This window comes from Leopardus geoffroyi, chromosome D2 (genome assembly GCF_018350155.1).
Source record: "Leopardus geoffroyi isolate Oge1 chromosome D2, O.geoffroyi_Oge1_pat1.0, whole genome shotgun sequence".
Taxonomy (NCBI): Eukaryota; Metazoa; Chordata; class Mammalia; order Carnivora; family Felidae; genus Leopardus; species Leopardus geoffroyi.
Window position 1 is genome coordinate 75,657,201 of NC_059334.1, and position 27,115 is coordinate 75,684,315.

General features: G+C 38.8%; 1 protein-coding gene across 1 annotated transcript in view; it reads right to left on the reverse strand.

Moving 5' to 3' along the window:
* Positions 1-745: 745 nt before the first annotated feature.
* Positions 746-27,115, reverse strand: part of CACUL1 (CDK2 associated cullin domain 1) — a 77,170-nt gene continuing 50,800 nt past the window's right edge. Inside the window, exons 5-9 of the mRNA XM_045439104.1 lie at positions 26,698-26,800; positions 20,925-21,014; positions 16,487-16,625; positions 9,922-9,965; positions 746-9,479 (exon numbers count right to left, since the gene is read on the reverse strand). Of these exons, the coding sequence (XP_045295060.1) occupies positions 9,439-9,479; positions 9,922-9,965; positions 16,487-16,625; positions 20,925-21,014; positions 26,698-26,800 (417 nt within the window). The 3' untranslated portion in view covers positions 746-9,438. The remainder of the gene's footprint in view (positions 9,480-9,921; positions 9,966-16,486; positions 16,626-20,924; positions 21,015-26,697; positions 26,801-27,115) is intronic.

The following is a 27,115-nucleotide window of genomic DNA, read 5'->3' on the forward strand; positions in this document are numbered from 1 at the left end:
TGATCTCGCAGTTCGTGGGTTCGAGCCTCGAGTTGGGCTCTGTGCTGACAGCTTGGAGCCTGGAGCCTGCTTCCGATTCTGTGTCTCCCTCTCTCTCTGCCCCTCCCCTGCTTGTGCTCTGTCTCCTCTCTCAAAAATAAATAAACATTTAAAAAAAAAAAAAAAAAAAAGAGTAAAGAAGCTTTGCCCAAACTTCATTAACACAGTGTCTATGTAAGTGGCCAGGTAGCACGCAGAAAACGTGAGGTACGTGCTTCAAGAAGCAGTTTGAGCTCCACAAAGTGCAGCCATTGACAATGGCGCCATCTTGCAGAATACTTATTTTGTATGTCCCCACAGAGCGAGTGGTCTCATGGATGTTATCTGACATAAGGGCACCCTTGCGATACTTTATTACGGACCAGTGCCTGTCTGTAATATGGAATGTGGAAGGTATTAAAAAAAACAACAACCACTTTATCTGATCCTTCAAGGTAAAGATGACATTCTAACATTAAGAAAGTAGCTATTTTTTCCAAAAGAATTCATGTTAAAAGCACTTTCGAAATGGTCAGACATACTTCAACTTTACCAAAATGTGTTACCAAAAACTGTCACCTATAAACTCTCATAAGTGCACACTGAAAGCTTGGGATATGAAATCCAAACAGGAGTTTCAGTAGGTTTTGAGCCCGTTTGTTTTTTTTTTTTAAATATATACCAACAATAAAAATGCCACACTTGCAATTGAGCAAGAACAAGTTACTGACAGTGAGAAAGATGGAAATTTATTATAAAGATTTCAACAAACACTTTTTAAGACTAGAAGATGGAATTGAAAATGAGCATTGTTTTTCAGTAAGCAGTCATTTGGATACTCAGATCTTAATCAAGTGGCTTTTTTAGCTACAATAGCCATTAAAACCCAGCATTAAAATAAACTTACCTTAAAACCAGAAATTATTTTTTATCACAAAATGTTAAAATTAGAAGTTTGAAAAATGAAGCATTTTTTAATCATATAGCTCTAAAAGAAAAAAAATTTTTAGAAAGAGCAAAAGGTATTTTTTTACAATACACACAAAAGATATTTTAAAACATCTTCACTTTTTCTATTTCTTTTTTTTTTTTTTTTGCCTATGTGTCTTAGTATAGTACATAAACATTAATTTAAAAATATACAGGTCTATATACACATGCTGGGGGTGGTGTTCTACGTGCACACAGGTGACTGGTTTGGACAGCAATGTTTCATGCTATTGCTTACATCCTTAGAAGAAACTTCTCCAATCCTCCCAAATACTAACTATATTGTCTTCAAGTTTTTGTAACTTACCCTTTAAAAATTTTTAGTCCAAATGGAATTTCTTTGGGTGAATGGTATGATGGGTATAAATTTAATTTTCTCTACTTAAACCAGCACCTTTTACTGAATAGTCCATCATGGTCAGAATTATTTCAAGAAGCCACCTTTAGAGTACTCTAAATTCTTAAAAGCATTGGAGTCTATTTTTTAAACTCTTTTCCATTGACTTTGTCTATTTTTATATGAGTGTAAAAATTCAATTGCACTTAAAAACAATTTTTTTGGTAGAGCAAGTTCCCTTTTTTCTCCCCTTTCAATGAAGATCCTATTATCCTCTGTTTATACTTCCATGAGAATTTTTAATTTGTATTAAAAATAAATACTCTTTGGCATTTGGATTGGCTTTGCACCGAATATACATGTTAACTCAAGAACTGATCTATTTACAACGGTCAAAACGCCCCTCTATCAACCTCTATCAAGGGTTTATCAGCCTGTGTTCCTCTCTGCTTTCCTTCCACCCCACCCCCAAGAAACTATGATCTTAGATGTTAATCTTTGTTTTCTTTAGTTTTACTACTCATGAATCCCTACCCTAAACAATGTACTAAGTTTTTCCAGTTTCTGAACTTTATGGCCAAATTATTCATCTTTCAATGGTTTGCACTTCCTCTTTTGTTTACAAAATCCTGCCCTTCCCCAAAGTCGTAAAAATATCCTTTTCTTTTTTTAAGTTTATTTATTTTTGAGAGAGAAAAAGAGACAACCAAGCTGGGGAGGGGCAAAAGACAGGGAGAGAGAGAATCCAAAACAGGCTCTGCAATGTCAGCGCAGATCCCAACGTGGGGCTCGAACTCACAAACTGGGAGATCATGACTGAGCCGAAACCAAGAGTCGGATGTTTAACTGAATGAGCCACCCAGGCGCCCCATAACAATATCCTTCTGTATTTATTGTCTTCTAAAAGTTTCATAGTTTTGACTATCTTAAGTGAATCTTGAATGCGCCTGGGATTGCTTTTTGCAGCTGGTGCAAGGTGGAGGGGGGGGGGGGTCCAACTCACTTTTTTCCTTTGTGAAAAGTTATTCAAGCACTGTTTATTAAATAATCCATTCTCTGCTCCGCCCCCCGCCCCCTGACTGGTCTGCACTGACCTCCTTTTAAAAATTAAGTTCCCGTACTAAGTGGGTCAGTTTCTGAGCTCTTCAACCTTGTCTGTTCCTCCACTTGTAATCTCTGTACCAATCCCGCATTGTTTTAATGACTACATTTGATGTAAGTTTTTTGTTGTTGTTTCTTCAGATATCTGAGTAAATGGCTTCTGGTTTTGTTTTTCATTTTAGAGTAAGCTTTTAAATCTGGTAGTGCTAGTTCCCTTCACACTTCATTGTTTTTTAGTAATGTTTTGAATATCCTTGGCCCTTTGCTCTTGCATTCACATTATGGGATCAGCTTGTCAAGTACCACAGTGAAAACCATTGGGACTTTTTGTTGGGATTGCATTAACTTACTAATCAATTTGAACAAAGAGCTGCGACCTACATGATCTTCTTATCCATACCTCCCATTTATTTAGGTCAATCAAGGTGTTGGGGGTTTTTTCCATCATCGTTTTCTCATTAAAAGGCTTATATAGCTCTTAAGATTTATTCTTCTATACTTTATACTGTTTTGTTCCTACTGTAAATTTTCTTAATTAAAATTAAAATCTTAAGACGTTATAGATTGTTGCTTGATGCATGGAAATGTAATTGACATTCACATGTTGATTTTGTTCCAGTGAACTTGATGAACTCTTAAGTCTTCTCATCTGCCTTGCAGACTCTTTGGATTTTCACAATCTGATCATATGTTAATCTGTTAACAGATGAGTTACACTGATTGATCTTCTAATATTAACCAACTTGCTTCCTCAGGTAAATCCATTGTGGTCATCATTTCTTATACTCTAAATACAATGTTAGATTTAATTTGCAAAAAATGCTTATTGTCTTATTGGAAGGTGCAAGGTGATTTTAGATATCTCCATCAGGTCTAATTTATTAGCTGTGCTATTTAAATCTTCTATGCCCTTCATCATTATGATTTTTGTCTTCTTCATGATCTATTAACTCATGAGGGAGGTATGTTTAAAACACCTATTACATTGGTAGATTAATGTATTTCTCTTTGTAGTTATGGCCATTTTTAAAAATACATATTTTGAGGTATATTATTAGTCACTTAGGGGCGTAATTGAATTTAAAACTGTTATATCCTTCTGGCCAATTAAGCCCATTGCACTATGCAGAGGCTCTCCATCGTGAGTAATTTGGGGAGGGAAATGGGCCTCCCCAATAGGGACACTGAAGTTCAGAAAAATAACCTTACCCAAGAACACACAACTCCATTAAGCTGAGACAAACATTTGCTCTCAGATTACATGTAGGATAGTCCTTCTACCAAAACACGTTCTTTGAAATGCAAAATGTTCTGGAATTCTAGATTGTTAAAGACACATGCCAATAGAGGAAATAAACACACTTAAGCACACATAAAGAACTGACTCTAGTAGAAAAGTTTTATACTCCGTATAAAACAAAATCTGCTATAAGAGAGGGGAGAGGATTTAAACAACTCCCTACCTGGCAGGGGAAAAAAAAGAAAAAGCTGAAGAAGGCAACTGTCAGGTGACTTAAATGCAGAGAAAAAGAAAAGACAGTCACAGAACCCCGCTGGGTATGGTAATCTAAGAGTGGGTGTCACTACAACACAGCTTGGGTTTTAAACAAGTGTAGGACAAAAGTTGAAAACCGGCATTCTGAGCACACTGTTAGGAAGAACACTTGTATAGAGAAAGTGAGAGGAACTAAAACTGGCAAGAGGGAGCACAACACCCTAGGGGATAATACTAATATCACAGCAAGAAAACACAGGGGGGGGTATTTTTTTAAAGCATGGTGTCATCAGTGCAAACAACCACAAGTCAAAAGTTCTGATTAAAGGTCTACAATGTGCCAGTGTTTGAAGAAGAAAACGACACGTATATGTACATAGGTATAGATACTACATATGTATGCAAACTATGTACTAAATGTATATAAATACACACACCCCGTTTCTTTTATCGCTGGTACAGAGGTCAAGATGGACACTCACCATGCCACTGATTATCCACGACAGAACAGACATGTGCTGAGTGTGCTTATCGTTTAAGAGGGAATTGTGAATACACCATAAGCAAAATCCTATGTTCTGTGCCATAACAAAGTTCCAATAAACCAAGTATCAACATAACAAGCCAAGGACATCTGTACAAGATTTATTTCATTAACCACAATGTTTTAGGGTGACGGTTATACACCCTAATACAGAAGGAGTGATTCCAAATCCATCCAGAGTTAAAGGTCAGAGCCAAAGTCAGTGGCTTTAATCCCCAATCAAAAAGAGTTTCATTCACAATTTTGTTGTTCTTAGATTAACAGAAGAACTGATGTACAGAACACCCTGTTCTAAGCTCCACCATGCTTTCCAACAAAGAAGCACCACCAGGGATTAGACTTCATTGCTTCCTCCTTGCTCTGGCTGTGCAGGTGGCTGGCAAGAGCCTCTTGTCTGTCTTTGACTCCCATTTATTCACAAACATTCCTGTTTCCAGCCACAGTTCCCCACAACGTCACATCTGAATTAATTTCTCCTGAATTGCATGGCTGTAATATTGACAAACAGGGCTAATGAGAGCAATTAAATTGCCATCTGTTTAACAAAACATACCCTTCTAAGAGAATATCCACAGTCCTATTGCATTTAGTACATCGTCACCACATTGAAATGACATGTTAAAATCAATACAAAAATTTTTTTTTCAAACCACAAAATTTACCCCAGAGCCACTCTATAAATTTCCTAGAATTATAAACCATTAACATTTTTCTAAACAATGCAATCCAACCAGAGATGAAGATAAATTTCCCACCAGCAGGGGTACAGTATGTACTGAGGTCAAGAATGTACCTCTGATGAGGATTCTAATTCTCCCACAGCCACACCACCACCGTCAGCAGAATCAGTGTATGGACTTGTGCCACTCGGCTCTGGAAAGAAGTTCAAAATAGGGTCCTGGCCAGGGGAGGAGGGAAAGCGTCAGTGACTTAGTTAATCACCAGTGGGGACAAAACAGGAATCACTACCCTTGAAAAAGAACAGGGGTCCTTTCATCGATTCTGGTGGCCAGAAACTGGGGCAAATTGCAACAAGGTAATGAAAGTAACAAGAAAGCCATTTCTCCAAGAACTCCTATAACTTCTGTCTTAACTTCTGATAAACATGAACTTCATCTTAGGCAAGCTTATTGAAAACTGCAATCACAACTGAAAAGGTCCTATAAACCTATGCTAGTCAAGGGATTCACATTCTGATCTTAAATTTTAAAGTCCTTAAGAGGCCTAGACCTGGGGTAAAGTAAACATAGTACTCTGAAGCGCAATGAGACACCATAAAAAAAATCAACTCAAAACATCCAAACTGACTGGATACCTAATGCAGCTTTTTAAAATTTTTTTACTATCTCAGATTAGTGTCTATTCATAAAACAAGGTTCAGTTATTTTAATAATAGCTGCTTATTAAACAACTGAATTTTAGCTCAAGGGCAATGCCTCTGTAATTACCGTGGAAAATATTAACTGCCCTAAAACAGAGAAAACATAGACGAAAATATAACTAGTCTCGATAAGAAAAGAAGATAAAATCTGGAAGGGCTACTCTGGAGATTAAACAGGCTTATTTAAATACTATGATACAAGTGCCCCTGCTCACTTTATAACTGCAGAAACCGATCGTGTTTGCTAGATCACCATTACCTTTGCTAGAACGGGTGCACAGACCACCACTCTGAAGTTCTCCTTTTGTGCTGAAAAACTTTCAAATCCCTTGTTCGGTCAGTACAGAATATTGCGAGGCGATGCATGTGCAAACTCTTCCTGAGGAATTCTTCACGTGTGCAAATCTGCAACCTGACAGAAAGCGTGGCATTTATAGCGAGGGAAGTGGCAGCTTTACGGGGCTGGCGCGCTAGAGACGCACACGCAGCACGAACGGCCACGGGCACCTGTTCCCCTGCGATCTCACTCACAGGTCAGTGTTCACCCCACGCCTCAAAGAAAGGGAGAGAGGAACTGCCTCAAATTTGTAAAAGGGACAGGAAAAAAAAAAAGTGACTTTCCCACAAACCTGACCAATGCCCAACTCCTGCCTCCGGGTTTGTGTTTCTTCTAACTCTACCTAAGAACTGTTCAGAGTCGCTCTACCAGGTTTCGCTTTCTGCTCCACAGAAAACAAGTAGATCCTGTCGGGTTAGGGTGCAGCTGTGACAACGGGGAACAGGAGATGACACGGTTACTGAAGCACGAGGCCAACTCTGAAAGTAAGTACCGTCTCTCAATTACAATTACCAATGACTTGGACATGGCATTATTTCGAGGTGACTGAACTGCTTTCTTTTGGAGAGCCTGGTTTCAGGCTGCACATGCTTGGCGGTCAGGCTTGCCGAAGCAACTACGTGCCGATTAACAAGACAATCGGTGGACAGTTTTCTGTCCTCAATGATTTGGGCCCCACAAAAGCCAGGATTCAACTGGGGTGGAGAAACTAGATACTGTACTGGCAAAGAAGAATACAAGTAAACATGAGAAGAAAACACTTTCTGGTAAACGGTGCTTTGTCAATACAAAACGGAGGGCAACTCTGATTTCCCCTCGTGTTGCAAACTAAGAATTCTGTTAAGAAACCCAATTAAAGAAGCAAGGTCAATTTCTACTCAAAAACAAAGAAATAGGTTTTCCATACTGCAATGTACCTCAAGGGGCCGACAGGTAACAACCACGTCACATGCACTAGGAGAACATGTATCTTCTTTCTATAGGGCCTTCCACTCACGGCCTCGCAGTACCACGCCCTGGCCCATAGCTAGCTGCAGTCGCTGTGCAAATATTTAGAGAAGCTGAATTTTGCAAACTTTGCCCACTTTTTGTTAACACATATATAATAAGAAAAAGAAGACAACATAAAATGTTTCTCCATTAACTTAATAATGCAAAAGCATCCAAAGATTTTAACACCAATTCACATCATAATACAATGCTTTTGTAGAGAAGTTCCCCTGTTAGCCAAAGAAACACTCTCCCAGAAAAAGCATTTGGGTACATTATTAGGATAATGAAGAATTCATCCCACATTTAAAGAAGCATCCCAATTTTATTCCTTTCAGAAATATTCCTGAAACCACTCAGGGGAGACTTTAGTTGCAGGTGTTATTTATAAGCCTGCAGCAAGCGTTCCATTGAGAAAGTAAAATTTGGACTTCATGATAGAGTGGAGTTCTTCCCCGATACCAGAATGCTACTGGGGTAGCGAATCAAACTGTATAGGACACAGTGAGAACCTGTATATATTCTTCCAGTAATTCGGTGTGTATCAATACAACCCAAGATGCTCACAGGGTTAAATGAGTCCAATTCAAAGTCCTCCACAAAATCCAGCTCTGGTTGAGAAGTACTTAAAAAATAAATCTGCCAACTTTTACGTTTACTTCTCGGAATAGTAGTTTTACAAATAGAGGACTTCTACTAGAGCACACTTCTAACTCTCTCACCCAGCCTGCTCCCCAAAAAAGGACAGAGTGAATTGGCAGAGGCCACTCTATGAAAAACCCGACAATCAGAAGCGTGGCAGTATCCCTGATCCATCTGGTTTTGCCCCAAGTTCTCCGAAGAGCTAAATATTAGTGTCACGTGGCCAAATACAGTCAAGCATATGCTCGATTTAGATTCAAGCAAAATTGAGGAGAAAAGTATTTTCACCTGCCACATCTATTTTTCTTTGCCTTCCCAAAACGACTAGAATAAGCTTTAGAGTCTTTTATAAGAAACTAAATAGCACTGTGGGTGTAGAAAAAAAAAAAAAAAAAAAAAAAAGAGCTGTGTCACAGCTGGAACGAAGCTTCAAAACAGCAGTGTTACTTCTCCTCTGTTATACTCAAATATAATGCTACAAAAGATGCAGACTGCAGACATTTTTTTTGAAGTACCTGTCTCACCCATTTAAAATGAAATGGATCAGGAATGCCACACCACTGATTATATCTGGATTTAATAACCATATCTGCTCCCCGGAGTATCCTAGTAACTAGCTGTCACCCTCTGATAAGTCTCCACTGTCCTAAAAAAGGGAGTTTTGGTGCTAGAGGACAGCCCATCCTATGCTAGCATCATGCCAACGCTACAGCAGCTGGTGAGATCATGGAAGTGATGGAGGGAATGGATATGTTCTGTAAGAGTTGGTCCCCAACATCAGCATGAATATGCCACAGGTGAGGCAGGGGGAATCTGACCAATGAGTAACGTGTTTCTATCTTCCCACTTACTTATTAGTATCCTGCTAAAGTCACACCTGCCACCTCAGTGGGTTAGTCTGTGACACCACAAGCTTTTTCAGAAAGCATCCGGGAGTCGAACAACTGGTCACGGAGTTGCAAAGTGCACAAAGCTCAAGGCACAGTAGAAAACAGTTGTGAACTGGTGAGGGGAGATGTTATAGCAGAAGCAGAGTTATTAGCATTTTCCTTGAACAAGACTTTCTAACGCTAAACAAAGACCAACTCTTTTAAACGGGGTTTGTTTTAGTTATGGGTAAAAAACACTGTATTGTAATGATCTGCTCGATTTCAAAGCAAAAGAGATCTCGATGTGTAAAAGCCAATGTGCTGAAGTGCCACATCCACAAATGAACAAAACAAGTGCTTTAAAAAAAAAAAAAAAAATTCTTCTGCTCTTATACTTTTGGAGGAAGCTGCTGACGGTCGCTGCTGGATTTCCCTTAGCAATGGTCGCTTTTCAAGACGCCTGTTCCTCACGGAATCTGTAGATAAACTCATTAAAAGATTGTCCCATTTCAAAATCATCCCCAAGTCTAGCAGCAACTGACTGTTTTTTGTTTTTGTTAGTTATTTGTTTTTTAAAATTACAAACCAAAGTAAGAAGTCCAACATCCTCTTCCAAGAACAACTTTGTGACAGAGCTCCTGAGTGTCTGCAGGACCCCCGCTGTGCTCCCAATACAGTCTCTGCAGCTCCAGTGTGTCCTCTTTTCGGGAAGGAAAGTACATTCAATACATTCACTATCTGTACCCTCTGGAACTTGCACACGCTGATGAGCTGTCTGGAAAAACAAAAAACATTGCGACAGGAAAAGGTATGAACAGCAGACGGCATTTGATAATGGTAAGAATCTGTTTATTTAATACATAGTTCTCACCCCTCTCCCGATCCCTCAAAAGGAGATTAAAAAAAAAAAAAAAAAAAAAAAAGTGAGCGAAGTGAAAGGAGGCTACATAGTCAGAAAGGAGACTGGATCACTATCACACTCTAGCAGAGACTAAAGAATCCAAGAGGCTCTTGACAGCTGCTTGAGAACCACCGCCCCCAACTGGACTTCGGAGCCGTCACAGCTTGCAAAACAGCGTGAACTTGATCACACGGACAGCCTCGTGAGACCACCATCAAGAGCACTGTGGACACGATTACACTCACCGTACGGTCACCACCAGCAGCTGCCTCACATAACAGAACCATCAGAAATGGTAAGGAACATCATTACTTACTATAAGCCAACTCATCCCCAGCTCTTTTCCGGGACTGGTCACCTCTGGGGATAAGAAAAGAAGAGGGAATCAACTAGATTACACAGACATCTTCATACATCCAAATGGGAGAAGTGAATTGACATAACTGGTAATACAAGGAAAGCAAGTATTTCAATTCTAACAACCTATCTTAAAATAGGCATTAAACTTAAACAGCAGTACAGTCATTTATAACCTGAATATTCTTAGCTAAAAGGTGTTGTCTTTTAAATATAAAACGCTATTAAATGAAGGAAGGATTATCTAGAAAAATGGCTTACACTGGGTTCTAGAAATAGGTTCAGACTAAAAATGTGTTTGAAGATAAACCTGGGTTCTGCTACCAACACCCACAGCGACCGCCAAATACTAGGGCACATTTCAAATATGAAATAGAGGGTAATTCAAAGTCTTCCCCCCAAAAAAGCCTTATTATAAAACCAAAAACTGCTTAAGGCTTTAGAAAAATCTCAGAATCTTAATGTACATGAATACCCTTCCTACAAGTGCAAGAACATGAGCCTTCATAAATATTAACCAGTTCCATCTTAGACACCTAGAGAAGATTCTAGTTCCACTTTACAGATAAGAGATTCTGATTAGGTCCTAATGCTACCCGTAAATCCTACCTTTGTCTCTCCAGTTTCTCAGACTATAACCCAGACAAATAACTATAATGAGTAATAACAACCAATTTGCTAGCTTTTCCTTGCTCGGTCACTTAGCAGCATATACCTTGTCCCATCTTTTCCTTCCTTAAACACTTTTGGCTCCACCCAGCATAGTCCTTGGCCACTTTTTCTTTCCCATGTATATATTCTCCGTAGGCCAGGATGGTGATCATACATACCAGTGCAAAGACTTGAAATACCATCCATATACCAATGACTCCCAGGTTTGTCTCCAGCTCTGATTCCTTCCCTATGCTGCAGATAGGAGGTCCAGCTGTCTCCCCTCATCTAACTGGGTGAGTCAGGACTGCTGGCAGTTCAGGATGGCCAGAATGCAGTCTGACTCCACGCCACCCCCACTCCTTCTTCAGTCTTCCTCAATAAATGGCACCACCATCCGCCCAATTACTCAGATCAAAACCCTGGCTCATTCTTGATTTCTTTCTTTCTCTTGCTCTGGAGCATATTGTCGCAAAACATAATCCAAACTCAACCACTCCCCATCATCTTCATGGCTCCACTCCCAATTCAAGCCACCATCATCTCTCCCGAACACAGCTGCAAGAGTCTTATTATTAGTCCAGACCACAGCCAGAGCCATCTTACATAAAAGCATAAGTAAGATTATTTCATGCCTCTGATTAAAGCCCTTCAGTGGCTTTCCATCACAGTTAAAAATCAATTCAAATTCATTTTCCCAGTCCTGTGAGACATGGCTCTTGCCTATCTCCCTACCCTCATCTTCTACCTCTGTTCACTACACTCCAGCCATGCTGGCTTTCCTTCTGCGCTGGGACATGCCAGCACTTTGGTACTTTCCTTTGTCTCTGCCTGCAGCACTCTTCCCACTAGTTAGCCACGTGGCTGTCTCCTTACCACCCACGTCCTCACTGGAATGTCTCCTCCTTGGAAGGCGTTTCATGTTCAAGTTGGCTGGACCAGCCCTTCACACGTGGTCTGGTCACTCACTTTTTATCCCATGCTGTCTCGGTTTGTTCACAGCATGTTTTATTATGTGAAATAATTTGCTTACATGTTCGTTATTTACCTCCCAACATTAGAGCACAAGCTCCATAAAAACTGGGTCTCATTTTTACCCAATACTTAGAATAGTGTCTAGCACATGGGCAGAAAATAAATATCTGCTGAATTAACAAATCAGTGAATAATTCATAAATGGCCTCTACAGATGGATTATGAAAATGCTAGCTCAAGTAATTATTTCATGCTTTTGAGTGATCTTCTAGATTAGCAGAGTTTCCCACTCTCCTTCCCTGGCTGTGCTCAAGACCAGGACAGAAACCTCTTGCTGGACAAGGCGAGGAGTCTCGATTACCAGCAGGAAGAGAAGATACCAAATGGCCTCTGAAGGTTTTTTCTCTAGGCTGGGCATGTAGAGAAAAACATGCAGCACACATAACATGAACTAGCATCAACGAGCCTTAGGCAGCCTAAAGAACTCTCAACAAATCTGCCCTAATGCCACTTTCTTAACACCTCTGCTGTTAACACTACCCCTGGCCAAAGCCAGGTGTATCATCACAGTTTAGCATTCACCAAATATTCTGAAGCAAGTAGGTTAATGCTGATCAAAAAGGAAGACACAGGATTTTATATCCAGAGCCTCAACTTGTATACACAACCTTCATTCCCACTCCCAAAGGGTTAAATAAAAGCTGAACACGTAAAAATAAGAGGAGAATAAAACAGATGTGCAAACAACAGAAGGCACAAAGGGATGTGAATGTGATATGTGAATGTGATATATGCAAGAGGCTGTGTATGTGGCCAAATATCTATGTGGCCAAAGATATTATCTAATGCCACAAGTCTGGCAAGCTATGGCTGCCCTCAAAACCAGACCCCTGCTACTAAATAAAAAAGTGCCAATTCTAGAGTGACCCTCTCAACTAAAAGATCAACAAGATCCCTGCAAGGTTCTATTTTTGTTGCAGAAATCCAAGTAACAAGTACTCTGCAAGATACCTGCCTTTAAAAGCTATTCGGCACAAGCTCTGAAGAGACCCATAGTCTGGTTTGAAAGAGAACGTTCCGTCTAAGGGCACTCATGTTAGAAGTTCCCAAACAAGATTACATAATGTCATCTTTGATACCAACCTGCCCTCCCCCACCCTCCAATAATCAATTTAATCATGCAGGTAACAGATAAAGACAAAATTCTGCTCTCATATGTTAAGTCTAGTACGTGTATTTCCATGTACATAAAGATGCTGCACATGAACTCCAGCTCCGATGAGAAATGCCCATTAACTGCAATCGAGGATATATTTGACCACACCCACACCTCATTTCAAAGACACTGTGTGCCATCCACATCAAAGCTGTGTGATGCCTATTCAGGACTATGCCACGTAAATGGAACACGATCTTAAATGAAGAAATTGTTTGTGAAGCTGAACAGGAATCGTGTAACTGGTTAGACATAAATCATAAAATGACTGCTCAATCAGGACAGCCAGCAACAGAATTCTGGTCAGACAGTCTGTACTATATTCTCAAGGTTTTTTGCATCGAAGGACATCATTTCTCCCAAAACAATCCTAGCCAGATAATGAACGAAGAAGGCATCAGGTCTGGCAGGGCAGACTGCAGAAGACCCACATACAAGAGATTCACAGCAGCATGGGCAGCCTTTCTCTCAGCTATTGAGTATATGATGTGCGTACACCTTTCCATGGGGGTCGGGGCGGCTCAGCAGTGGAGTGGAGTGAGTCCAAGAATGTCAGCTTAGACAGAGCCTACTCTGTGAAAAGCACCCTTCAGCATAACCTGTGAGGCAGACTTTAGTCCTCACAGCAATGCAGAAGTTGTTAATTTAATTCCAGAAGGGGCCCAATCTGGTTTGTAAAATAAAACATTTTTTTTTTAAATTTTTTTTTTTCAACGTTTATTTATTTTTGGGACAGAGAGAGACAGAGCATGAATGGGGGAGGGGCAGAGAGAGAGGGAGACACAGAATCGGAAACAGGCTCCAGGCTCTGAGCCATCAGCCCAGAGCCCGACGCGGGGCTCGAACTCACGGACCGCGAGATCGTGACCTGGCTGAAGTCGGACGCCTAACCGACTGCGCCACCCAGGCGCCCCTAAAATAAAACATTTTAATCATATCACCTCTTGAAATACTAACATTTAAATTTCAGGCAGAAGTTGTATGAAAGAATTCCACTAAGAGAAACAAAAATTCTAATACACACCAAAAATCCAAGGGACCTTTCCCGACTACAACCCACTTGGCCTTGGCAGAGCAGCGCCGTGTTAGTCCTTCACGTACAAAGGCAACGTCACACTAGACTATTTATGGAGTCAGTTCCTCTTTCATCCCGAGCAAATTTTAAGAGCTGCTGCACACTAAGCAGTCCTGCACCCTGTCCTCTTCTTCCAGTTCCAAAATCAGGCTTAGGAAAATATCTGATGTGTTTACATAGTTCCAGACACTGTTCTGGAAGGTGAATTCAAGGTGTTCAGAGAAATCCACAAGAGCTATCTTCACACAGTGCTTCACAGAAATAAAGGTTTTCAGAAGGCCGTATAGTTTTTAAAGGCATCAATAAACTCACCTCTAAAATTAAAAGCAAACATTCAAATAAAAACATGAATAAAAGCATAAAGACCTCACTATTATGGTAAGCCTAAATTAAAGAAAACCATAAAAGGTATACTCAGATTACTTTCCATTCCCTTAAAACCATTTAAGAAAAAACTTTCAACTGCGATTCAAAACCCATACGCCATAAAGAAAAAACCTGATAATCACACAAAAATAAAAAACTGCTGCATGACTTAAAACAAAAAAGCCACCATGAGTAAAGTCATAGACAAACTGAGAAAACTAACGGTCTTATCTTGGGCAATCTCTGCACCACACAGAGAGCCCCTAGAATTCAAGAAAAAAAAGACTACCAAACAGAAAAGTAAGCAAAGGTCATAAGCAGGCAGTTTACCAAAAAAGAAATACAACATGTTCATATTCTCAGCCTCACTCATAAGAGAAATGCAAATGAAACCAACTCTGAGTAATTATTTTTCACCTGCCAGACCAGAGAAAATCCAAAAGCGTAACGACATACTCTATTGGCAAGACCATAAAGAAGAGGTACTTTCAAAATTTGCTGGTGGATATGCAAAACTGCACAGTCCCCTGTGAAGGGAAAACTGGTGATACTGATCAAAATTACACCTGCCTTTTATTTTCGGCTCAGCAATCCCACTGACGGGAATTTACTCTCCAGATCCACCTGCAACAGGTACAAAATTATGCACGTACAAGGGTATTCATTGTAGCACATGTGTGACAGCAAGACCGGAAATAATTCAAGTTGCCATCCACAGGGGAGTGGCTAAACAAGTTCTAGCTACACAACAGAATGTGTAAGAAAGGAATAAAAATGAGAACACATATCGTGTTTGCTTGCATCGGTATATTAAAAGGCACACCGAAAGGAATCATCAGCAGCTCATAAAATGGTCACCTAACGAGGTAGGAACAGATTGGAAGACAAGAAGGAGCAAAACTTCTCAATGTATGCTTTTTATATCATCTTGACTTTTGAACCGTATGAATAGAACAGCTCTTCAAATATGACTAAGTAAAATGCTATGCCATTAAACGGCTTCATTCTGTGTATGAAAATAATACCATTATTAGAAATACTGCAATTAATGTCAGGAAACACCTGGCCACTGGACACCAGGGAGAAAAATTAGCCTAACATTCCAGCATTCCTATGGCCTTCCCTTAACTTGATCCAAGAAAGTCAAGATTACCAGACCTATCTACACAGCTTCCGTGGGCCTTTCCTGTGTGAGCTGCCAGCAAGGGGGCAAATGATCAGTGTATTACTCAGTGCCCCCATTACCACATGAATATAGATAGCACAAGGGCAAAAAGGGAATAAATACCAACCCGTGAGGCTACAAAGAACAGACTTTCTGCTTTCTTTCCTAACCTGTGCTGAGACTAGAGACAGTAACAGTGATCCTGGTCAAGACTGGTGTTCCGAAACTTAGCTTGGCTTCAGAACCAGTGAAAGAGAAGGTCCATCCCCAGCCTAGCCTTAGATAAAGTGAATCAATATTCAACCTGCCATTGTGTTCACAACTATGCCTAACTTTCCGTAACTTTCTTCCTTTAATGTCAGGAATTGAAACAAGAGAAGGTATGTAAGAGTGCTGAGAGTAGGGATTATGAAAATATAAGGCCTGACTGCACCTTTCAATGATTTGGTGACACAACAGGGTATTTTCCCATAGTATAATCTATTTCAGTTGAAAAAATGCACTTTGCAAGACTTTCTGGGATATAGCTACGATATTGAACTGCAAGTTTTAGAAAAATTAGCCAAGTGTATGTATCAAAACCAAGGAAGGCAAATTTTCTGGACACATGTAAAGATATACTCTAATTTTTAAGAAGAAACAAGTAGAATTTAGGACAAAAGTGAAAATATGAAAAACAGAATCTAAAAGCCTCTTTACTGGTTTAGTCGTAAAACGAAGTCATTTGCTAGTTCCAGTCATAAAAGTACCTTGTAACTAAACATAAAATTTCTATGTTTTCCCAGGTGTTGAGAACTAACGTAAGAGCACTTAGAGGCTTCCCAGTCTAACTACTCACCCACTGAGAAATCCTGTCTTCAAGTCCATTTTTAGTGACGGGCAGCTTCCATGGAATCAAACCCCAGCTGTCCCATCTCTGTGCACAGACAGGGAGCCAACGGCCTCTCCCCGCAGTGTCACCTTGACCATTCAGCAGTTATTTCCCACTCTAAGAACTCTGGCCTCCCTCCCCTGCCAAGCCAAACTGGCCTAAGGAAATGGACATATTTTGTCAAAAGGGGGGGAAAAAAACTTGCCTCGTAAAACCATTCTGTATAAGTTCTCTTTGAAGTTTCTGATCTTCAGCAGCATATTCAGAAAGTTCAGACTCCACCGCCGGAGGGAGAATGTTTGGAATAAATTTAGAAAACAGAGTTGGAGCCATCTGAACCCACTCTGTGAGGAAAGGAAAAGATTCATTAAGGAAATCAGACAAGTTAAATGAAAAATGTAAAGTTTTCTTTTGTTCAAAGAAAGAATATATATTAAACCAAACTCAAAATGGGGGGAAAATTAGTGTAATTCTATTCTGATAAAAAATATACAAACAGGTTAAATTTCCTTTCTAAAATGAATTTATAGTCAAAGAAAGCAGTTATTTTTCCATTTTGCTGTTTTAACAAAATTTAATGAAAATCTCTAGAGAATCTGTGAATGGACCTATCAAAAATTGTAATTAATATGGGGGAAAAATGAGTGAGACAGGCAAAGAATTCCAAGTGGAAGGGACTTAAAAGCGAGGGTTTGGTGGAAATACTAACCCCTATAAGCATTAATTAAACAAAACAAAACAAACAAACAAACAAACAAACTAGCAAAACAGACTCTTAGAGCAGTGATCCAGATGGGAGATGCACAGAGGTATGAGCAAAACACATAAAGGGGATTTAAAAAGTATACATTTCCAGTTATACTAACAAAGTCACAGAGATGAAAGTACAGCACAGAAAACATAGTAAAAAATATTGTAACAATGATTGGTGACAGACGGCGGCCACGCTGATGGTGGTGAGGATGGAGTAATGTACAGACGGAAGTGTCGAACCAATGTTCTATACCTGAAACCGACATAACGTGGCATGCCACCTATGCTTCAATACCAAAAAAAATTAAACAAGCACACCACATATGTACATACACACATACATACATACTGGCCCAAGAACAGAGAATAGTACAGGTAATAAGGAAGCATACAAAAAGTACCACAAAAATGGGGGAGAGAGGTCTAAACATTCAGGAAGTAGGCTGAAGATAACTACAGTAAGTACTTTTGAAATAAAAACCTATTTTGGCCCAAACTAAATTATAGCAAATTAAATGTATGCAGTATTGAAAGAAAAGAGAATTAACATGGGTATCAAATTATTAAGAAAGAGATAAAAGATAAAGAGAATACTCTATAGAAAAATAAGCGTTCATCTATCAAAACAGAAAAGGCAAACATTTGCATCAGACATGACAAAGGTGAATCAGTATCCTTATTTATAAAACATTTTTATAAATCAGTAAGACCAAATAAATGAATGAAAGACAGGACTAATAATACACAAGACTTATAATTTACAAGAAAAAAATAAACACAATGACAGCCTTGTTAATATTCAAAAAACTCAAGCTAAAATAAACACTCTCTTCCTCTTACTTTGTGAACGCTAAATACAACTAACATCCACCTGTATCAAGGGCATGCTAAAACTAGCATTCCCCTACCCTGTTGGTGGTCTCAATTTAGCACTGTTATCCCTTTTAGATTCTTTTAATCTTGTCCTTTCAAATTTTCCCTTTTGGAAAACATCTTAATGTACATATCAAAAACCATAAAATGTCAATGCTGTATTTAATCCAGTGAGCTCGCTTTAAAAATTGTAATCTGAGTAAATAATTCTAAATCTGAAACAAACACAAGCAAACAAATATGTTTAATGCTGTGTGATGCTGGGTCACTGGTAAGTAAAAAATGCCCAACAGGAGGACAGTAAGTTAAACACAACCAGAACAAAACAACAACAACAACAACAAAAACAAATACCACAAAAACACCACCAGGGCCAAGCCGCTCACGCACTGTATAAACTCATGGCAAAAATGTTCTCAATAGTGTCCCTCCTGTCAGCTCAACTCAAATATGGCTTTACGGTCTCCACACGGTGCCCGGGAGAGCCGCTAGCCATCAGTCAGAGATGGCAGGAGTCAGACCGATATGCCATTTTCAGGAACTCCAGGCAATCATTAAAATACAAGATGAAGGAATCAAAGAAAAGTGTGTGTATTAAATGAAGAAGGGCCGGCAGGGACAGCTGGCACTGTGTCTCAACTAAGCTTCTAAAGATCGGATGGAAACACACCAAAAATTGTAATAGTCATAAGAATCTCCAAGGATTAGGGTCTAGGAATTAGTTTAAAAAACTTTCTTGGGTGACTCTCATTATACAAAGATCAGTGCTTGAGAACCACTGCAATGAAAGAAACTTCCACATTTAAAATTCAACTTTTAAAGTATTTTAACCTTAATCTGTCCAGTGACTAAAACTACTTTAACAAACCAGGAGCACAACAGGCACTGGCAAGACAGGTAAATGTCAAAATATGTTTAATAGTATCTCAGAAAATGCCTAGGGCAGCAAACGGTTAGTCTGTGATAAAATTCGCCTTTTCAAAAGGACAACTCTCAAATACAAAATTCTCCTCACAAGTAGTATGAATCCTATTATAAGAGCTCGAACATGGATAAAACAGCATTTGGATAAATACATATCTGTAAGTTTTCCTACCCTTAGTGATTAGTTTTATTATGCAATTTTGCTATAGATGATAAAAGCCAGAGCTGATAAAGCTGCCTACTTGGGAGGCAGAATTTAGAAATTTGTCATACCGCATTTGGATGCCTTCCAAAATTAATGAAAAAAAAAAAAAAAAACCATTCATAACCTATAGCACTAAAAGAAAACTTCATGAGCCATTTTCATCATTTAATAAAATGAATACAAAATTCTGAGAAACTAGAAAACATCAGTTTACTGGACATATGTAATAAAATATTTCTGCTACTTTATGTAAGTAATTAATTACTTTATAAGAATAACTTGTTTACAGTTATCAAGAGTAGAGCAAGGCCTGATCCAAATTTAAGTAACATTACATCTGAATATTCTAGCAGACACTCATCATTTACAAAGTAACCTGGGAAAGAAGGTATTTCTGACATCACAGTCTACTACTGGTACCACAGTTTTTAATTGGTTTCCATTTCAGCAAGCTAAATTCTCATGTCTTTCAAATTAAGCAAACAATCAAGCTGTCAATTAATGAAAATAAAATAACCACTGGACCCAACTGGAGAGTAATCAAAACAGCTAATATCAGCCATGCTTATTATCAGGTACCATGTTAAGCTCTTTAGATCATGTTTTATTTCATTTAATCCTTAAATGACATAAAGAATTCCACAAAAAAGCACTGTCAAAAAAGCATCCCTTAAGGTTTCTAGATTGTAGAACAATGTTCTACCCGGAGATCTTTTTTTTTTTGTTTTAATATTTATTTATTTTTGAGAGAGAGAGAGAAGGAGTGAGAGCAGGGGAGGGGTGGGGGGTTGGGGGGTTGGGGGACGGGACAGAATCCGAAGCAGGCTCCAGGCTCTAGGCTGTCAGCACAGAGCCCAACATGGGTCTCAAACCCACAAACCACAAGATCATGACCTGAGCCAAAGTCGAACACTTAACTGACTAAGCCACCCAGGTGCCCCTACCCTGAGAGCTTTTGCAATCTCTCTTACTATAGGCATTTTGTAATTCGCTGGACAACTGTATGATAAGATTGAGGTTCTGGCTTATAAATAGGAAGATAAATACAAAAACATCTTGGGGTTCCTTTATATTCATAATTTTTTTTTAATTTTTTTTTTTTTAGATTTATTTATTATTGAGAGACAGAGAAAGACACGGCATAAGCATGGGAGGGGCAGAGAGAGGGGGAGAGACACAATCTGAGGCAGGCTCCAGGCTCCGAGCTGTCTGCACAGAGCCTGACGCAGGGCTTGAGCCCACAAACCGGGAGATCATGACTGAGCCGAAGTCGGACGCTCAACCGACTGAGTCAACCAGGCGCCCCTCGTAATGTTTTTTTTTTTTTTTTTAATTCTAAGATAGATACATTAAGACAATTTACAAGCCAGGCCTTTGAATACAGTGATCTCTGATTTTTGGTTCTGCTATTCTGACTCTCTCTCTCCTCACAATATACTTATGAAATGACTATACATTTACCAACATTTCTAGATTCCTTGCAATTTATAAAATAGGCCTGAGAACGTGAAGTTGTGGGTGTGTATGTCTACATATACTTGCAGTGTGGGGTACAAGCAAAGGAGAAACTCCATAACAAAAAAAGAGATTAATACTGGATATGAGATTCAATTTCATCCAAAACGTCTGCTACAAATTCATTCCTTGTATTTCCTAACCGAGTTGGTTTTCACTAGTGTGGAAAGAATTTCAAGCGAGTCCTGAGTTTACATTTCATAATGATGAGTGTAGTATCTACTCAATGTTTTCTGGGTTTTTTTTGCTATAACAAATCCAAATACCATTAAGCCTCAAGAAACAGATAGACAAACACTGTCCTCTTGGATAAGCTGGAGCTACCATAAACAGATAAACAAGCCCAACCCCAAAAGAAATGACCACTATTTACCTGGTCTGAGAGTGTATAGGCCTTTCACAATATTTGCCATAGTTGAAGGTGTGACCTGAAATGGTGTTGACTGGGCTTCTAAGAGTAAAGCTGAAAGAAGAGAAAATGGGTTATAAAAATGATAGAACACTTATTGTCAAGGTTTCTGTTACTATTTTTCCCAAAGACTAAAGAGCAAACGAGCACAAGAAAAGAACAGCCTCAGAGGACAAACCAAGTTTATACTCCAAAGAGTTTTAAAAATCCAATGCACTAGAGCTCAATCTAATAAGTAAACACATGCAGGTCTGTTAAAACACTAAGGGAGATTATTCAATTCATGGAGGCTCTGAAAATAGGCTTTCCAAAAGCAATAGTATTCACGGTACTTAGCAAGTCAGCTGAGAGTACCTCCCACTAAGTTCATGAGTCAGGAGGTTTACATTTGGAAAATAAAATGGTCTCTAACCCCCTTGAATCATTTCTCTTTCCCCAAATCGCCGTATTTGAGGCTCCTGGATACTTCATTCGTACTTTTAGGAAATGCAATCAGTCAGAAAGTCACTTTTCCAAATGCTACAACCACATGTACTTTTTTCTTACTAAAAGTAAAGACAAGACACTGCCTGGCTCATCCTCACTTTCCTGACTCTCACAACCACAGGACTCCGACCGACAGTGACAAGAGAGTCAGTTTTCTTTTAGGTTATCTTCTCCAATGAAAATTTTATTAAAACATTTTTAAATAAATAGAAATAATTCCTCCAAATAACATCATTAACAGATATCAACATGTTCCATCATTTGGTAGATACAACAGACACCACTGACTCAGAAGTTAATTTTTAATTTATCTCTCAAAGACCTACAATTTACTACCCCCAAACCCATAAAACTTGGCATAATTTTACTCTAAGCCAAGCTTGTAAAGTCATATATAAGCTATGCCTTTTCAAAAATGAAAACACCACCTCACTTGGCCAGCAATGATATTATAGTTTTCAAACACGCAATGCGAGTTACACCTGAACTTATGTGATGATAGTAAGAGGTATACTGTTCAAGGTGATCCTTCTGCTTCTATGGTCAGGAGAGAGCTGCTAACTCTGAATGGCACAGAGAGATACATTTTAAGGATGACAAAAGCACTGCAGAAAATGTTTTAGAATGCAATTATTTTTTTATTATTTATTTTTATTTTATTTTTATTTTTTTAATAATTATTTATATTTGAGAGAGAGGGAGCGCTCGAGCAGGGAGGGGCAGAGAGAGACAAAGACATAGGACCCGAAGCGGGCTCTGCGGTGACAGCAGAGAACTCGATACAGGGCTCGAACACACGAACTGTGAGATCATGACCTGAGCCAAATCTGGATGCTTAACCGACTGATCACCCAGGTGCCCCTAAAAATTGCAATTCTAAATTTTAGACCCTAGGAGTCTCTTCAACTCAAGGTTATCTCTAATTTCAACATATGTCCCACATGCAGACTCTATCTCAAATCATTTTCCTACCTTTTGACCAATCATTTTGGCCTTCGTAAATCTTGATCCCACTAAATCTTCATGTTCAGTCACATGTTAATTATGTAACCAGATATATACATTTACAAATGAAGAAATGATACATTCACAAATTAAATTATACATAAAATATATAAAAATTAATTTGGGGTGAATTAAAAGAAAAGAATTATATTCAATAACAAACAATTACAAAGTTGAGAAGGTGTTAACAGTTCACTAAAATCCTCTCCACCTAAATTATTTTTAGGAGATCAGTGTTTAGAAGACTTGTAGTTGATCTCCTCTTTTAAGAAAAAGGAAGAGAATCTGGGGAGGCAGCAGCTTGAGACTGGGAAGAAAATATTTCTTGAGTATTTAACAGGTGCTAGGTACTTTACAGGTTTCTCATAAACTTTACTTACAATTTACTTTCTCACAAGCTTAATTATCATCTTTTTTTTTTTTTTTAACAGATAGGGAAACAGAGGCTAAAAACAAAACAATATAAGACACAATGAAAAATGCATCCAAAGTCACAGAGCTAGCAGGCAGCAGAAGAGGGCTGAGAACCTATGTTTCACTCTAAATTTGCATTCTAATTCACCATGCCACCATTGAAATACAGATCTTACATGTAACAGGTACTAACTAGTACTAAAGCCACCGTTAACTAAACCCTTAGTTAACAGTCCCCCCCCCCCCAAATTATATAGTTAAAAAGACAAAACAAGGATTCTCCAACAATCCCACTGATGAAAACTAGAATTGGACTTTAGTGAACTTCTAATGCTCTCACCTCTTTCTTTACAGTCTATGATATTAAAGTCCAGAGAGATTAAGTGCCATCCTGAGAGTCACACAGCTTAACAGCTGACCTGGAACCAGAACGAAGCTCCTCCGGAGACTCATCCAATTATTCCTCAGAGCTACAAGCAGACCCCAGGGCTTCTCTCCTCTTTTAATATGAGAAGTAATTCTTAAAATCAAAACTGAAATTAAAAATATTCTTTGGGGTGCCCGGGTGGCTCAGTCACTTGAGTGTCCAACTTCAGCTCAGGTCATGATCTCGTGCTTCACAAGTTCAAGCCCCACATCGGGCTCTGTGCTGACAGCTCAGAGTTTGGAGCCTGCCTCAGATTCTGTGTCTCCCTCTCTCTCTCTCTCTGTTCCTCCCCGGCTCATGTTCTCTCTCTCAAAAATAAATAGACATTAAAAAAAAAATAAAAGTTAAAAAAAAAAATTACCTTTATTTGCAATGAGAAGTCACTATCTTCATTCATGAAACAATTGTTAAAATAGGGCATTAAAGGGACACCTGGTTCAGCTCAGGTCATGATCTCGTGGTTTGTGGGTGTGAGTCCTATATCCGGCTCCACACTGGCAGGGCAGACAGGCCTGCTTGGGATTCTCTCTTTCCCTCTCTCTCAACCCCTCCTATCTCTGTCTGTCTGTCTCTCTCTCTCAAAATAAACTTAAAAAAAAAAAAGCCTGCTTTTAAAAAATAATACAGAAAATTTTAAAAACCAGGGCATTCGAATACCAATTATTCATTAGCAGAGAGGGTGTTCATTTTGCTCTGCTGTAAAACATGGCCCCTAAATTGTTTCAACAGGCCTCCCACTGAGAGGTGTCCCGGTCCAGTCCCCTGGAATCTGGGTTCTATAACTGCCTGCTCAACAGAAGACAGCAAAAGTGACACTGTGCCAGTTTCTAGGCCCAGGACTTAAGAAACTGGCAGTTTCCATTTCCTAGATCTTGGGACACTCACTCTTAGAGGAAACACAAGAGAGAAAACTACAGCCACCACAACTTGCCAGTCATATGAGTGACCCATCTTCAAAGTCCCCGACCCCTGGGTGAGTCGCATCAGCCGATGTTGAGTACAAAAGAGATAAAGTGCCCCGCAAAGCCCTGCCCAAATTGCAGATGTGAGCAAAATAAATGACTTTATAAAAGATTATGTTTTGAGGTGATATGTTACATGGTAATAATAAACACTAGCATTTTCAAATGTATCTAAAGCCACAAAAAGGAAATTACTGATCAGAATTCAGAAAATTATACACATGGAGTGTAGCTGTTTTTGCTGGAGGGGATAAGTATAGGAAAATGTCAACTAGGGCCAAGAAATCAATTCTTAATAACTGTGTTTTTCTGATTTAATTAATATTAGCCTTTCTATGCCTCATTTTCTCCATCTGTAAAATGGAGGTAATGACTGTCCTAAAGTACCTAGAATAGGTCCTACTACATGGTAAGCACTATATGTGTGTGTTTATTTTTAAAAAATCTTTTTTTTTTAAACATAACATTATTAAACACTTAGAGTGTCTCTTGTTGTTACAGAGCCCAAACTAGGCCAGTGATCACTGTGTGAATCCCTTACTCTAAGCACAATGCCTGGTAACTGCTCAACAGATAACTGATAAGCTCAGGTTTATCCAATTTACAAAAGCTACAGTTTACTTGGAAAAGAAAAGCCTGTCTACCTTTAAATATAATTTTGGTTGAAAATCAGATTCTACAATAAACAAGATGATAATTACTTTTTTTTTTTTAAATAAAGTACAAATTAATTGAAGGTTTAAAAGGAAAAAAAATTCATTTTTTTCCGGATTTTATGTCTTTATGTGGTCTGATCTTATAAAATATCATGAATTTATGGAAGGCTTACATGGATTGAAGACAGAGTTGTCTCACCAGATCTGGACTACTATATTCTCTTTGAATATTTTCTTTGGTTTTGCCTAATAAAATTGATTTCCAAATTAATGACAAATATAAAAACATACAGAGTAATCAAATAAGCTTTTCTACCAAATGGCAGCGTTTCTCAAAGAATTTTAAAAGGAAAGATTTCAAAATACTCTGTTCTAATTTACAATGAAGGCAAAGACAATGTCAACATCAGAGATAATATTTAAGTGGTTGTAACAGCTGCAATATCTCATGAGATTACGTTTAAAGATGTTTATAAACATATGTCCAGTTTTTTCAAAAGTCGTACTCCCAAGATATCAGTCTCTATTCTGATTCTAGAATCTGTTGGGAACATAATAATGAAACAAATATTATCTTCATCTAGCATACTATTTGAAAACTCTGCTTTTCTAAAATAAACCAGCCCAATGTTTAACAGTTCCTTCTCTTAATTTAAACTCAAAAATTAGAAAGAGTTTATGGTCAAGCTTAGAATAATTCTTCTGTAAATACTAATAAAAGTTTGCTGTGGTAGAGACTATTTATGACTATTAGGAAAGCAAAAAATACATCCTACAAATCCAAGTATCTGCCAAATTCTAAAAAACAACTTCAATAATACACTGCATAAAATAGGAGCTTTTAAAAGATGCTGAGACATTAGGTTGTAGGGACTTCCTAAACTCCACGTAGAGAGGTATACTCTTTCAGGAAAGGTAGGATAAGATGCCACCTACTGGGATGGGGCAGGGGGCCAGGGAATAGGGGGAGAGAAAAACTAACTGAACTTGGCACTTTGATCTGCTTACTTGCTAACTATGTTGCCATTACAGTAAACGTTTTACAAGTCCCAACTAATAGAAGAAAAACTCAGGACCAGAGGCTGAGAAGCTTGCCTAACATATAGTTAATAAGTGACAGAGCCAGACTAGAGATTTTTTTTTTTTTTGAGAAGAGATTTTTATACCAAAGGGTAAAAAAATCAGAGAGGATTCTGTGCTTCCATTTCAAAGATACAGTATTGTGCTCCTTCTAGAATTACCCGTAACAAAGTTAGGGGTTAACTTCCCCCATTGTTGGCGGAGGGATGCGGGAGAAGAGGAAGTGTCAGGCCAGATAATAAAGGCACTCACTGCCCAATAGCCTGGCTAAGTGCCCCCAGCTCTCCGGGGGCTTCAAATCACAGTTTCAATTCCTTTGGGTCTCTCTCTACAGAACTGAACTTCCAACACTTCTTGCTATGATTCAGAAGATGTCAACACTGGGCTTTATATGCCGATGCTCTCTAATCAAAAACCAAAAAGATCACTGGGGTGCCTAGGTGGCTCAGTCGGTTAGGAGTACGACTCTTGATTTCAGCTCGGATGGTGATCTCACAGTTTGTGAGGTCAGTTCATGAGGTCGAGCCCTGCGTTGAGCTTTACACCAACAGCACAGAGCCTGCTTGGGATTCTCTTTCTCCTCTCGCTATGCTCCTCCCTTGCTCATGCTCTTGCTCTCTCTCAAAATAAATAAACTTAAAAACAAAAACAGAAACAAAAAAAACCTTGTTAGTGTTAACTCATCCCTGTAAGTTGAAAATACTTACGCATTAGGCTGTAAATGTGCTTTTCTGCAACATGTTCCGTAAACAGCTTTATAAGGTCATCTTTTAGGTCTCTGTTAAGCTTGGTTTCGATGTAAAACTTATTCTGAAAGAGAAAATACATTATGTTTAGTGTATCGATTAGGGGGAAATGATCTGTCTAACGAACTGAAGCACTAAAAAATAATTTTAGGAAACAATTTATAAGGGCATCAATTAAAACATTAAACCCCAATATCAAAAAACAAAAGCCCTGCTACTATTAGTTATATGTCTTTCTGGCAAGGGGTTAAAGTACATAAAGATAAAATGCTATGAACCATACACACACTCCAAAAGAACACGGGAAGATACTCAACATTAACTAAACAGATATAGAGACACACGGACCACACTGCGGGAGAGGCACATAACATGCCCT